The sequence below is a fragment of the Microcebus murinus genome, chromosome 3, assembly GCF_040939455.1.
Source record: "Microcebus murinus isolate Inina chromosome 3, M.murinus_Inina_mat1.0, whole genome shotgun sequence".
In the NCBI taxonomy this organism is placed as follows: Eukaryota; Metazoa; Chordata; class Mammalia; order Primates; family Cheirogaleidae; genus Microcebus; species Microcebus murinus.
This window is the reverse complement of record NC_134106.1, coordinates 30,707,161-30,720,047: the sequence shown is the minus strand read 5'-3', so window position 1 is coordinate 30,720,047 and position 12,887 is coordinate 30,707,161. Positions and strand designations below refer to the sequence as shown.

Here is a 12,887-nt window from a genome sequence, read left to right as displayed (position 1 = left end):
CGGAAGATTATTTTAACCAATAACCACCAAAACTAAATTTCACATTACCATTTATTTTTTAAATTTTTTCATTTTTTATCCAAATATGAATATTAGATGTTTATTCTAAAAGATTAGACTGGCTCAGAAATGAATACTTAAAACTTAATGATGTAGCTAATGTTCTCCCCAACCCCAGGAAGCATCTTCCTTCTCAGACCCATCTTTTAGATTTCTAGGTAGCCATTATCCTCTATTTTTTTTTTAATTGTTTCCTTATTTCTCTACATACTTCACTCATTGGTATGCTTGTTTTTGCTTTGTTTTGAACTTTGTAAAAAATTATATCATATTGTTTATTTCCTTGTATGACTTGTTTTTTTTTTTCACTTAACATTATGGTTTTAAGATTTCATACAACATATTGACTATAACTGAAGTTCACTCATTTAAAACATTGAAAATATCCCATCATTTAAACATACCAACAGTTCTTTTTTTTTTTTTAAATTTCAGACTATTATGGGATATAAATGTTTTGGTCACATGAATTGCTTTTGTCCTGCTTGAGTCAAAGTTGTAAGTGTGCCCATCACCCAGATAGTGGACACTGTACCTGTTAGGTATGATTTCACCCATCCCCTTGTCCCCCTCTCACCCACATCATTTCCACATCAACAATTCTTTTATCCCTCTTTTGTCAATGGACATTTGGGGCTTTTCTATTTTTTTGCTCTTCTGAGCAAGGCTGCTAGAGGCATTCCTGTACACGCTTTCTGGAGGACATTTGCAAGGGTTTCTGTAGGGTAGGCACCACTGTGTATCATATGGCAGGTAAGTAACCAAATCTAAAAGATAATACTCAATTGCTTCCTAGGTGGTTATGCTGATTTGTTTCCACGACAATGTAAGAATATCTGTTGCTCCATATCCTTGCAATACTTCATTCTAATATTTTAAAATTTTATTAAATGAGGAGGAATAAAATGACATCTACCTGGGGATTTTAGTATCATTTTCTATGTTTTTTAAAAAATTTCAATTTGACCAAATTGCATTATGGTCAGAAAATTGCATGATAGCAACTCTTTGAAATTTATTAAGACTTGCTTCATAGCCTTGTATATGGTCCATTTTAGTAAACATTCTACATATGCTTAAGAAAGTATATATTTGCCAGTGATTAGGTGCATGTTTTCATATTTGTTTATTAGATCAAGCTTATTTAATATGAGGTTCCAATGTTTTCCATGCTTACTAATACTTTTTTTGGTCTCCTATTCTATTAATCACCAAAAAAGGTGAGTGAAGATCTACCAGTATGTGGTGGATTTATACATTTATCCTTATATTTTGGTGCATTTTTATTTTATAGTTTTGAGGCTACTATTAGGAGCACACTAGTTTATAAATACTTTCCTAGCGAATCAAACTTTTTATCATTATATAATTACTCTCTTTGTCTCTAAGATACTTTTGCCTCAAAATTTATACATTTATATATGTGTATAAATGAGTATGTATAGACTCATTTGAGTATGAGTATGTATAGACACACACACACAGAATAGCCCCCTCTTATCCATAGATTATATGTTCCAAGACCCCCAGCAGATGCCTGAAACAACAGATAGTACCAAAGCTGATATATATATATGATGCTTTTTCAGTATAATAACCTAGATAGTTACTAAGTATACAGCATGGATATGCTAGACAAAGGGATGAATCACAACCTGGGTGGGATGAAGCAGGACAATGTGAAATTTTTATCACACTACTCAGAACGGTGTACAATTTAAAACTTCTAAGTTATTTATTTCCAGAGTTTTCTATTTAATATTTTTGTATCATGGTTGACCATGGATAACTGAAACTGCAGAAAGTAAAACTATAGATAAGAGGGGGACTACTCTGTGTATGTGTGTGTGTGTATAATTTTATTTAGGTTACTTTTTTTAGTTTACTATTTGATATTATTTTTCCACATGTTTACTTTCTATGTTTCTTGGTCATTATGTATTCTTAAAACTAGTTTTATTGATGTATAATTTACATGAAATAAAATTTCATCCATTAGAGGTGTATATAGTTCAGTGAGTTTTGATAAATGCACACAATTCTGTAACCACCACAACAATCAATACATAGTGCATTTTAATCAATGTACTATGTATTGCAATCAATCTCCTTATTCAACACTGATGAAAGAAATCCTAGGTGACACAAACAAATGGAAAGACATCTCATGCTCATAAACTGGAAGAATCAATATTATTAAAATGACAATATGCTCAAAGCAATCTATAGATTCAATGCAATTCCTATAAAAATACCAATATGATTTTTCACAGAATTAGAAAAAACAATCCTAAAATTCAAATGGAACCAAAAAAGAGCTAATAGTGAAACCAATTCTAAGCAAAAAGAACAAAACTGAAGGTGTCATATAACCTTACTTTTATACTACAAGGCAACGGTGACCAAAACAGCATGGTACTGTATAAAAACAGACATATACATCAATGAAACAGAATAGGGAACCCAGAAATAAAGATATATACTACGAGGCCATTACTCAAAGTTCAAAACACAATAGATGTTGGCACAGATGTGGTGAAAAGGAATGCTTATAGACTGTTGAGGGGAATGTAAATTAGTACAACTTCTATTGAGATCAATATGGACATTTTTCCAAGAGCTAAAAGTAGATCTACCAATCAATCCAGCAATCCCACTACTGGGTATCACAAAATAAAACAAAACAACTGGCATAATAATAACTGCTTCATAGGACTATTTTAGGGATTAAATGCAACAAGAAATACAAAGTATATAATGCACATTTGGCAATTTGACATATAGCAGGTGTTCAATAAAAACAAATTCCCTTCTTCATATCCAATTGTCTTTCTGCCTCAATGAAAAAATTATCTCTTTTCTCATTCACAAATAGCACTTCCTTTTTATGGCAACCTGGGACAGCCACAAAGGGAGTATGACCACTCCAAGGGGAAATAGAAAGGGAGGAAAGAAAAATTATATATGTATATATATATAAAATATCACATATAATATATAGAGTTATAAGTGTATAAATTATAAAGTATATATACAATTTTTAAAATATGTATAAACCATAAATTCATATAAAAGTATAAAATGTATATATTATACATTCATATAAAATGTATACAGATATTATAATTCTCCCTAAAGTGGGCACTTGGTAAAAATAAAAGCATAAATAAGTCATTGAAAATGTATCACATAATCATAGTATATGCAAACAAGATTTATAAATAAGGGCATTCAACTTACAGTATAACAATATCTTCCCTTGAGGTAATACAAAAAAGATTCTTCAGGCAAAAGTTGGATTGCTTTATCTAGATGATCCTGAAAGAAACATACAAAGGAAAAGTCATCTCCCAAGTTTCAGATGTCGTCGAATGGAACTATGCCAATGCCTAGTAAACTCTAAAACAGTTTTTAATGTTGTCTCAGTCTCCATCCCATGCTTATCATTAATACAATACAATTATTATTATCAATAATTCAATTATCAAAAATGATTGCTTGAAACCACAACCAGAACTATGACTATGATTTAACAAGGTTATGTATAATGTAAAGCCAAAATGTTGCAATAAAAATAGAAGACACCAAAGGCAAATGCTTTTCTGCCCATGACTTAACTAGCCGATACTGAATCAGAAATGAGCTTCCAGATATCAAATGACATGGAATAGGGTATAATGCAAGAAAAAATAGCAGAACTAGATGGGAGAGGAATCTATTCCTCTGGCATTATCAAAATGGTTACAGGTAACTGTTTGGTTGTCCCTGTAATTATTGACCCCAAGGGATTATTTATTGAGCTATTATAACCAGAGGCAAATAAGAAATTATGTGTATATGGATTACTTATTTTGTTTGTCTATCATGGTCAATTTAAGCCCCTAGATTGGATCCTACTTCCCCAATAAGTCAACATGTGGATATTGTTAACTACTTAGTCCCGGTCACACTTATGATGTCGGTGAGCTCATGACCAAAAGGCTAATCCTCTATCTTTGAAAAATAATACTCATCTACTCTGTGACATTTTTCAGGATCTTGAATAATAATAATCTTTAATTACCCAAATATTAATAGTTTGATTCTTTTTGTCACAGTACTATTTAAAGTGTGCCACTTCATTTCCTGTTTTTTAAAAAAATAACAAATTCCTAGAGCTGAAATTGTTGAATAATCTGATTTATACCTGTTAATGGAACATATAGCTACATGTAAACAGTTTTAATGTCAAGAAATACCTTGAAGATATGTCCATAGTTGACTTTGTTTTGTAAGCCCTCGAACTCAGATACATAGCCACACAAAATTGCATACCTGAAAAGAATAGAAACAGTGGCTATTGTATAAATTTTTATTCAAATACTGCCAAAGTCTAACATTACAAAAATCTCTAAAGCATTCATTAATATTTAGAAAAAGTATTTTTATAGATACAAGGGCCCTAAGAGTAATAAACATTAATACTTGCGATTAACATGAGGCCAGTCCCCTCACCTATAACTGGAGATACTGACAATACTTCTGTGTATGCTGTAAGGGTAAAATGAGCTAAAACAGATAATGTGCTTACAACATTGCCTGGCATGTAGAGAGTGTCAATAAATGTTACTTGCCACTATCATGGTCATCATCAACATCAAAGTCAAAAAACTCTAAGAAAGTCTAATCGCATGAGTATTAAATTGAAAAACACATCAATACATTTATAATTTTAAAAACATTATCAAGACCAAGCTTTTAAAACTCATTCCCTCCTTAAGAAATAAAAATAAAAATTCATGATCTCCCTGAATATCATTGAAAATAAAAATAAATATTATGACTAAAACCAAATAAAGTTAAGGGTAATTTTAGAATATGCTTTTTCACAAAATTCCTTGTCTCCCTCAAACCTTTCTGGAAAAACAGAATAGTGCATCCCATGGATTATTTACTTTTTTCCACTAGGAATACAAAATTTACAAAAATATTTGACTATAAATTGCATACAATATTTGTTCAGCAATTTGTTTGAACATTGCTGAACAAATTGAGGATATGTGACTTTTCCACATTCAGAGTGTTTCTGTCCATATGAAAGACTTCAGAGTAAAGGCTGGGCATGGTGGCTCACATCTGTAATCCTAGTGCTCTGGGAGCCTGAGGCAGGAGGATTCCTTGAGCTCAGGAGTTCGAGACCAGCCTAAGCAAGAATGAGACCCTATTGCTATTAAAAATAGAAAAAAGTAGCCGGGCGTGGTGGTGCATGCCTGTAGTCCTAGCTACTCAGGAGGCTGAGGCAGGAGCATTGCTTGAGCCCAGGAGTTTGAGGTTGTTGTAATCTAGGTGACACCATGGCACTCTAGCTTGGGTGACTCAGCAAGACTCTCTCAAAAAAAAAAAAAAAAAAAAGAAAAAAAAAAGAAAGTCTTCAGAGTATTTCAGAGTGTTTTTGTCTGAGACAAATTATCTAGTTACCTAAATATTTAAAGAGTAGGTGTTAATTTTTATGTGCAGTGTCATAATAACTAAGATGAAAAATATACTACTGGAAGTTATTTATCTTGATCATTTCTATGAATAATCACAATTTCCAAGTGCAAAAGTGAAACGAACAATTTTCTTATTTGGAACAATAAGACTATTCCTGGACACAAAAGATGACATAATTCACACCACCTGTACACAACCAATAAAATGGCTACTTTTATCTCTTCATTTTTAGTTTCCATGTATTCAGCAGAATCTGCTACAGTGAAAAGCAAGATGAACAAGTATATCAACCTATTAAAAATGATCTTAGAACTTAACTAAATTAGGATATACTACTACTCACAGATTCTAAGATCAGATTGAATTTCATGTAATTCTCTACATCCAATACAAACCTTTCTAGAGATTGCACCTTTAAGAAAAGCAGATTAATGGAAAAATACTCTGGAGAGCCTTTGTGAAAACTGCCACTGTTGGCCTCACACCTCACTATATACTTTTTTTTTTTTTTTTTTAGTTGACAAGCTTCATTTTTTAGAGCATTTTTAAGTTCACAGCAAAAATGAGTGCAACTTTCAGAGAGTTCCCATATACCTCCTGTCCCCACAATTAACATCCCACACCACGGTAGTACATTTGTTAAAATCAATGAACCTACCTTGACATATTGTTACCCAAAGTCCATAGCTTACATTAGGTTTCACACTTGGTGATATACATATTACATGGATTTTGGCAAGTGTAAAATGACATGTATCCATCATTGTAGTATCTTACAGAATAGCTTCACTTCCTAAAAGTCCTGGGCCTATTCATCCCTTCCTTCCCCCAGCCCCTGGCAACCACTCACTAATCCTTTTACCATCTTGATAGCTTGGCCTTTTGCAGAATGTCATATAATTGGAATTATACAGTACATAGCCTTTTTAGATTGTCTTTCTTCACTTAGTAATATGAATTTAAGGTTACTTCATGTTTTTTCATGACTTGACAGCTCATTTTTTTTTAGTGCTAAATAATATTCCATTGTCTGGATGTACTACAATTTATTTATCCATTCACCTACTGAAGGACATCTCACTTGCTTTCAAGTTTTGGCAATTATAAAGCTGCTAAAAACATTTATGTACAGGTTTTACATGGACATAGGTTTTCAAATCCTTTGGGTATTCACCAAGGAGTGTGATTGCTGGATCCTATGGTAAGAGTGTATTTAGTTTTGTGAGAAACTGCCAAACTGTCTTCCAAACTGGATATACCATTTTGCATTCCCACCAGCAAAGAATAAGAATTCTTGTTGCTCTACATCCTTGTCAGCATTTGGTGTTGTCAGTGTTCTGGATTTTGGCCATTCTAATAGGTGTGTAGTGGTATCTCACTCTTGTTTTAATTTATAATTCCCTAATGACATATGATGTTGAACATATTTCCACATGCTTACTTGCTATCTGTATATCTTCCTTGCTGAGGTGTCTTGTTCAGGTCTTTTGTCCATTTTTACACTGTATTGGTTTTTGTCTTATTGTTGAATTTAAAGCATTTTTGTATTTTATATAACAGTCCTTTATCAAATGTGTATTTTGTGTCTTGTAGTCTATGACTTATCTTCTCATTCTCTTTACATTGTTTTTCACAGAAATTGTAATGAAGTCCAGTTTATCAATTATTTGTTTTATGGATTCTACCCTTGGTGATATATCTAAAAAGTCACTAGTACCTCTGAAATCATCTAGGTTTTCTCCTATGTTATCTTCCAGGAGTTTTATAATTTTGCATTTTACATTTAGGTCTATGATCCATTTTGAGTTAATTTTTGTGAAGGGTATAAGATCTGTGTTTAGATTCATTCTTTCTGCATGTTGCTGTCCAGTTGTTCCAGCACCATTTGTTGAAAAGATTAACTTTGTTTCATTGTATTGCCATTGCTTCCTTGTCAAAGATCAGTCCACTTGTTTATTCTTTTGCCAATACAATACTGTCTCGATTACTGTAGCTTTATAGTAAGTTTTTAAGTTAAGTAGTGTCAGTTCTCCAACTGCGTTCTTCTCTTTCAATATTGAGTTGGGTCTTTTGCTTATCTGTATGAACTAAGTTTGCCAACATCCACAAAATAATTGCTGGAATTTTGATTTAGATTGCATTGAATCTACAGATCAAGTTGGGAAAAACTGACATCTTGACAATATTGAGTCCCTTTATCCATAAACATGGACCATCTTTCCATTTCTTTAGTTCTTCTTTGACATCCTTCATCAGAGTTTTGTATTTTTTCTCATATAGATCTTATAAATATTTTATTAGTTTTTTTACCTGTGTATTTCAATTTTGGGGGTGCTAATGTAAACAGTAATGTGTTTTTAATTTCAAACTCCACTTCTTCATTGCTGGTATATAACAAAGTGATTGACTTTTATACATTAATTGTGTATACTGCAACCTTGCTATAATTGCTTAATTCTAAAAGTTTTTTTGTTGATTTGTTTTGAATTTTCTACATAGACAGTCATGTTACCTGCAAACAAAGACAGTTTTATTTCTTCCCTCCTGATTTGCAAAACTTTTCTTTTCTTTTCTTGTCTTACTGCATTAGCTATAACTTCTAGGATGATGTTGAAAAGCAGTAGTGAGAAGGGACATCCTGGTCTTGTTCCTGATCTTAGTTTCTCAATGGTGGGAAATAAGTTTCATGAGAGATGCTGGTTTGTAGTTTTCTTTTCTTATAATGTGTTTATTTGGTTTTGGTATTAGGGTAATGCTGGCCTCACAGAATGAATTGGACATATAGCCTTTTCTTCTATCTTCTGGAAGAGATTATAGAGTATTGGGATAATTTCTTCCTTAAATATTTGGTAGAATTTACTGGTGAACTCATCTGGGATTGGTGCTTTCTATTTTGGAAGGTTATTAATTATTTATTCTATTTCTTTAACATATACAGGCCTATTCAAATAGTCTATTTACCATGTTCTTTTGAAACACTCTCTGCCATTCTGTTCTATCATTCTTCCCAAAGAGTTCCAGATGGAAGAGCAATTCCAATTCTTCCAAAATTCCACACAAATACCTCCCCAAACTCCCTATTTTTGTTGTGGGCATTATCATTTCCAATTTATTTGGTCTTAAAATCTTGGGCCACTTTCTATTTAAATACATTTTTTTAGATAGCTTTAGATTTACAAAAACGTTATGATAGTAGAGACAGTTCCCATATATCCCACACCTAGTTTTCCCTATTGTTTACATCTTACATTATTGTAGTACATTTGTCATAATTGTATCAATATTGATAAACAGTTCTCATAATGAACCATATTAATACAATATTATTAACCAAGCTCAGCAATTTATTCAAATTTCCATCTGTTTCCCCTAATGTCCTTAGTCACTTTTGACACCTTTCTCTCCATCCTTCCCCTCCATATTTATTTCTATTAATTCACACCTTGTTAGGTATCTTTTCAACATATTAAAATCTTTTGAATTACTATCGTCATCCATCATATACCGTGTTACTCCTAATTTTATGTTATCTGTAACTTTTATAAGCATACCTCCTATACATTTATCCCCTGACAAAATTACTGAATGCACTGGGATCTCAGTTATAGACCTGGCCCTAGAATCACCCCCAGAATGACAGTGATCTGTTGAATGACTGAGGCTCAAAATCTTGGTCAGCGTGGGTAGCCCAGCAGCTTGCTCACATTTCTACATCTTGTCCAAAGAATATTATGAGTGAACTTGCCTCAATGCCTTGCCTAAATCCAGATATATTAGGCTAATTTCCATACTGTACTAGCAAGGAAATAAAAAACATCATGTCATATTTTTAGAAAACTCTAAGTTGGGTCTACTTGAAGTTACTTTCTCATCTAGAGACTCACAAAACAACCCAACTAACTCTTTGTGTTTCTCTCTGGAATCAAAGAAATAGATGCTATGTTCACTGGTCTACAGTGGTGGAGTCAGTCTTCTATTTTCTGAAAATTGGAACTACTTATGCACAGCTCTAGGCTTTTATTTTGCTCTTTCAACACAATGTCTCCAAGTTACTCTGAGTAAAGGGGGAAAAAAGAAGAAAATACATGATTTATAAATATCATATGAAATATGTATATGTTCCCTTTTAAGTAATCTGTCACTAGAATCTTACATTTTCATAATCTTTTTGAAATCTGCTTCTTTAAAGTCTAAAATACTATTTATCTTCTTACATAACTCAAAGCTTACCTGGCCACTATCTCCCAAAGGTTCATCTCTTCTTTTCTTTTAGTCAATTCTATCTGTGTGTGTGTGTATGTGTGTGAGTGTGTGTATGTTATTTTTTATATTGTTAATTAAAAAAATAATTTAACGTTTTATTCCTCAAACTCTCAGGTTGACAGGAACTCTGAAGAAAGCTAGTTCACAATATGGTATATTAACTCCATCTAGAGGTCGTTCTAACTACATAACTCTGACAAGAACACTAGTTTCTTTGGATTGCCATTGAGTATATCCTTAATAATTGACAATAATATTGTTTCAACCACTACTAAAAAACTCCATTAATTTCCCTGTAGTATTTCTGATTCAGCATCAATGCCATTTATACTAAGAGAAAGTAAAGGTAGAATACTATACTACAAAAAAGACTGAGCATTTAAGAATACAGAATCTGGGTTCTAATTTCTGTTTTTACACTTATTGTGTGGCCCTGATTATTAACCAACACACATATACACACACAAACACACACACATACCGTGCCTTGCTCACCCCATCTATAAAATGAAAACATGCTGTTCTGTGACTCACATGCTGTAAGGCATGTGGATATAATTTGCAAACAGTAGAGCACAACAAATATGTAAGACATTACTTACAATTAAGATCAGGCCTTTTTGGCGAACAAACTACAAATCCATTGATGACTTTATTCTCTTCATTCTAGATGTATTTTTGGCCATCATGACAAAAACAACAGAATCTTATAGAAAGCCTATGTGGCCATAAAGATACAAAGCTATTTCATTTTGGAAAAGATGAAGATAAAACTAAGTCTTCAAAGTGAGAGGTGTTTTTTCCATCATTCCAAAATATCAACCTCTATGTAAAATTATCCTTAAAGATCACATCTTTTTTTTTAAACTGAAGGCTCATCATATACACCGTAAACCACACATCTGCAAACTTTAGCTGTAGGGCCAGATGGTAAACATTTTAGGCTTTGGGGCCAATCTCTTTTGCAACTACTCAATTCTGTTGCTGTGCACAAATGCATGGGTATGGCTGTGCCCCAATAAAACTTTATTTACAAAAACAGGCAGTCAAACTTAATCTGCAGGCTATAGTTTGTCATTCATACTAAATGAATAAGGAAATGTTTTATTAACATACTAATAAATTCAATCTTAGTTCAATCTTAATATATTGAAAAAGATTCCAGCAGAATAAGATCTTTTCTTAACATTTTATTAGTTAGTGATGGAATCAGTTCACCTAAATCTCACCCATTGTTTCTCAAGTCAAAGTCTAAATTTCTCTTTTTATTTTTAATCACCTTAAACCTCTACTATTTAATTGAATGGAACTTTTGCATTCAGTAGGAAAAAATACAGTCTAAGAATTAAGATTAAATTGACATTTAAATTTATTAAATTTTTATCAACGGATTAAATTTTAATATTTTTTAAATTAAAAATTGATATTGAATAAGAAATCATGTGAAAGACAACTGGATCATTATTCTGTGTATATTTTGATAAGATTTAATCTTGGGGTTAAATCCTATGGGTATAAACAAGGCAATTAGTTCACAACAAAAAATGAAAAAAAGAGGAACACAGGAGAAGTGGCCAGATTAGTTGAGGACAGACTGGGGAACCCACTAAGGAGGAGTTCTATATAATCTAGCCTCACAAGATATAGCTCAAGGTGCTTATGAAGCCCTCAAAGAAATTTCAACATTGTTCCTCTATGAAAATTTGGAAACCCACACTGATGAATGTCCTCAAATTGAGGATTAATGTGAAATGTACATTTTAAATGTGATTCTTCATGGGTACAGATACACGTAGGGGAGAAGAAATAGGATAGCACAGAGAGAATAACCGAGGAGGAGAAAGAGGGGAGGGAGAGGAGAAGAGGGAGCTCAGGGTTCAGAGCAGGACTTGGGTGGTCTTTCTGTATCCTCAGAGGGCTAACCAGCTCCCAAACACCTCCAATATCAAAGGAGATAGAGAGAGTGTGGCTTGGTCAGCACAAATTCGTTACAGTTACTTTTAGTAGTAGTGGAAGAACAGACACACTTTAACGCATACATATGTTAACTTATTAGTATTAGCATTATGTATTAATTAATTAGATGATCTAGGTAAACCTGGCTATAGAAATAATAGTCAAGACCCTTATATATTAGAGAAGTGATCTTAAAAATCTGTACCAGGATCTTACCTGCTCCTCTCAGAGCAGCTTCAAAAGACTACTCATATTTTGGCATATGTCCCTTACAGTTTGGAGATACATAAAACGTTAGCTGATTCCTGCCCAAGGGAAGTTTTAAGTGGGTTTGTGAGTAGAGCTCCCCCTGCTGAGGGCAGAGTGAAGAAACAGGTCTGCTTTGGGAAAATGGTTTTGTACTTTGGATTTGGGTGGGACAAAAATGACTTCCCTGTGAGACAAATGTGGACCTGTGGAAAGGGAGCCATTTTGAGGGAGACTTTACCTAAAAGTACCTCTATGGGGAATAAAATAACCCCAAAGAGGGGTAGATTTCTGGAAACATACGCTCAGGAAATGACTGCGTATTTATTACTTTATCTTCCTAACATGTAAGGTACATGCATTGCTGGGAAGAAAAAAAAAACAAAACCTAAGGAACCAAAAAAATTTTGTGTAAATGCAACTATAAGTAAAAGGAATGATATTCACTAAAAACAATATATTCTTATTTGTGTTTTATAATTTCTATTTATAAAATAACATTTATATAAATATACAAAAGGTCCAAAACACAACCATAATCAAGATTAATTTTTTTTGCCCCAAGGATATTTACCTATGCTCATCCAACTAATTAAGTCCCCTTAATATTATAATTGGCTGCTCCTGACCTATGGAATTTATACAGCACGACTCATCAAATTATAAGACATGGCTGATGTGCCTTTATTCTTTGAAGCATTCTTTCCATCTTTCAGTTAGAAACATGGCATCATTTTAATATTTATTTTCAAATAAAAGGTTATATTAAACTATATTTAATTATCATTCAACATCTTAGATTAATTTATGAAATTTTCAGCCAGGCATGGTGGCTCATACCTATAATTCTAGTACTTTGGGAGGCTGAGGCAGGAGGATTGCTTGAAGCC

At 32.8% G+C, this 12,887-nt stretch overlaps 1 protein-coding gene across 4 annotated transcripts in view; it reads right to left on the bottom strand.

Annotated features, from left to right (window-relative positions):
- Window positions 1-12,887, bottom strand: part of RMDN2 (regulator of microtubule dynamics 2) — a 64,891-nt gene that overhangs the window by 17,051 nt on the left and 34,953 nt on the right. For all 4 annotated transcript variants that reach the window (XM_012788455.3, XM_012788457.3, XM_012788454.3 and 1 more), the window contains 2 exons: window positions 4,299-4,374; window positions 3,301-3,378 (listed from right to left, as the gene is read on the bottom strand). In XM_012788455.3, coding sequence (XP_012643909.2) covers window positions 3,301-3,378; window positions 4,299-4,374 — 154 coding nt within the window. The remainder of the gene's footprint in view (window positions 1-3,300; window positions 3,379-4,298; window positions 4,375-12,887) is intronic.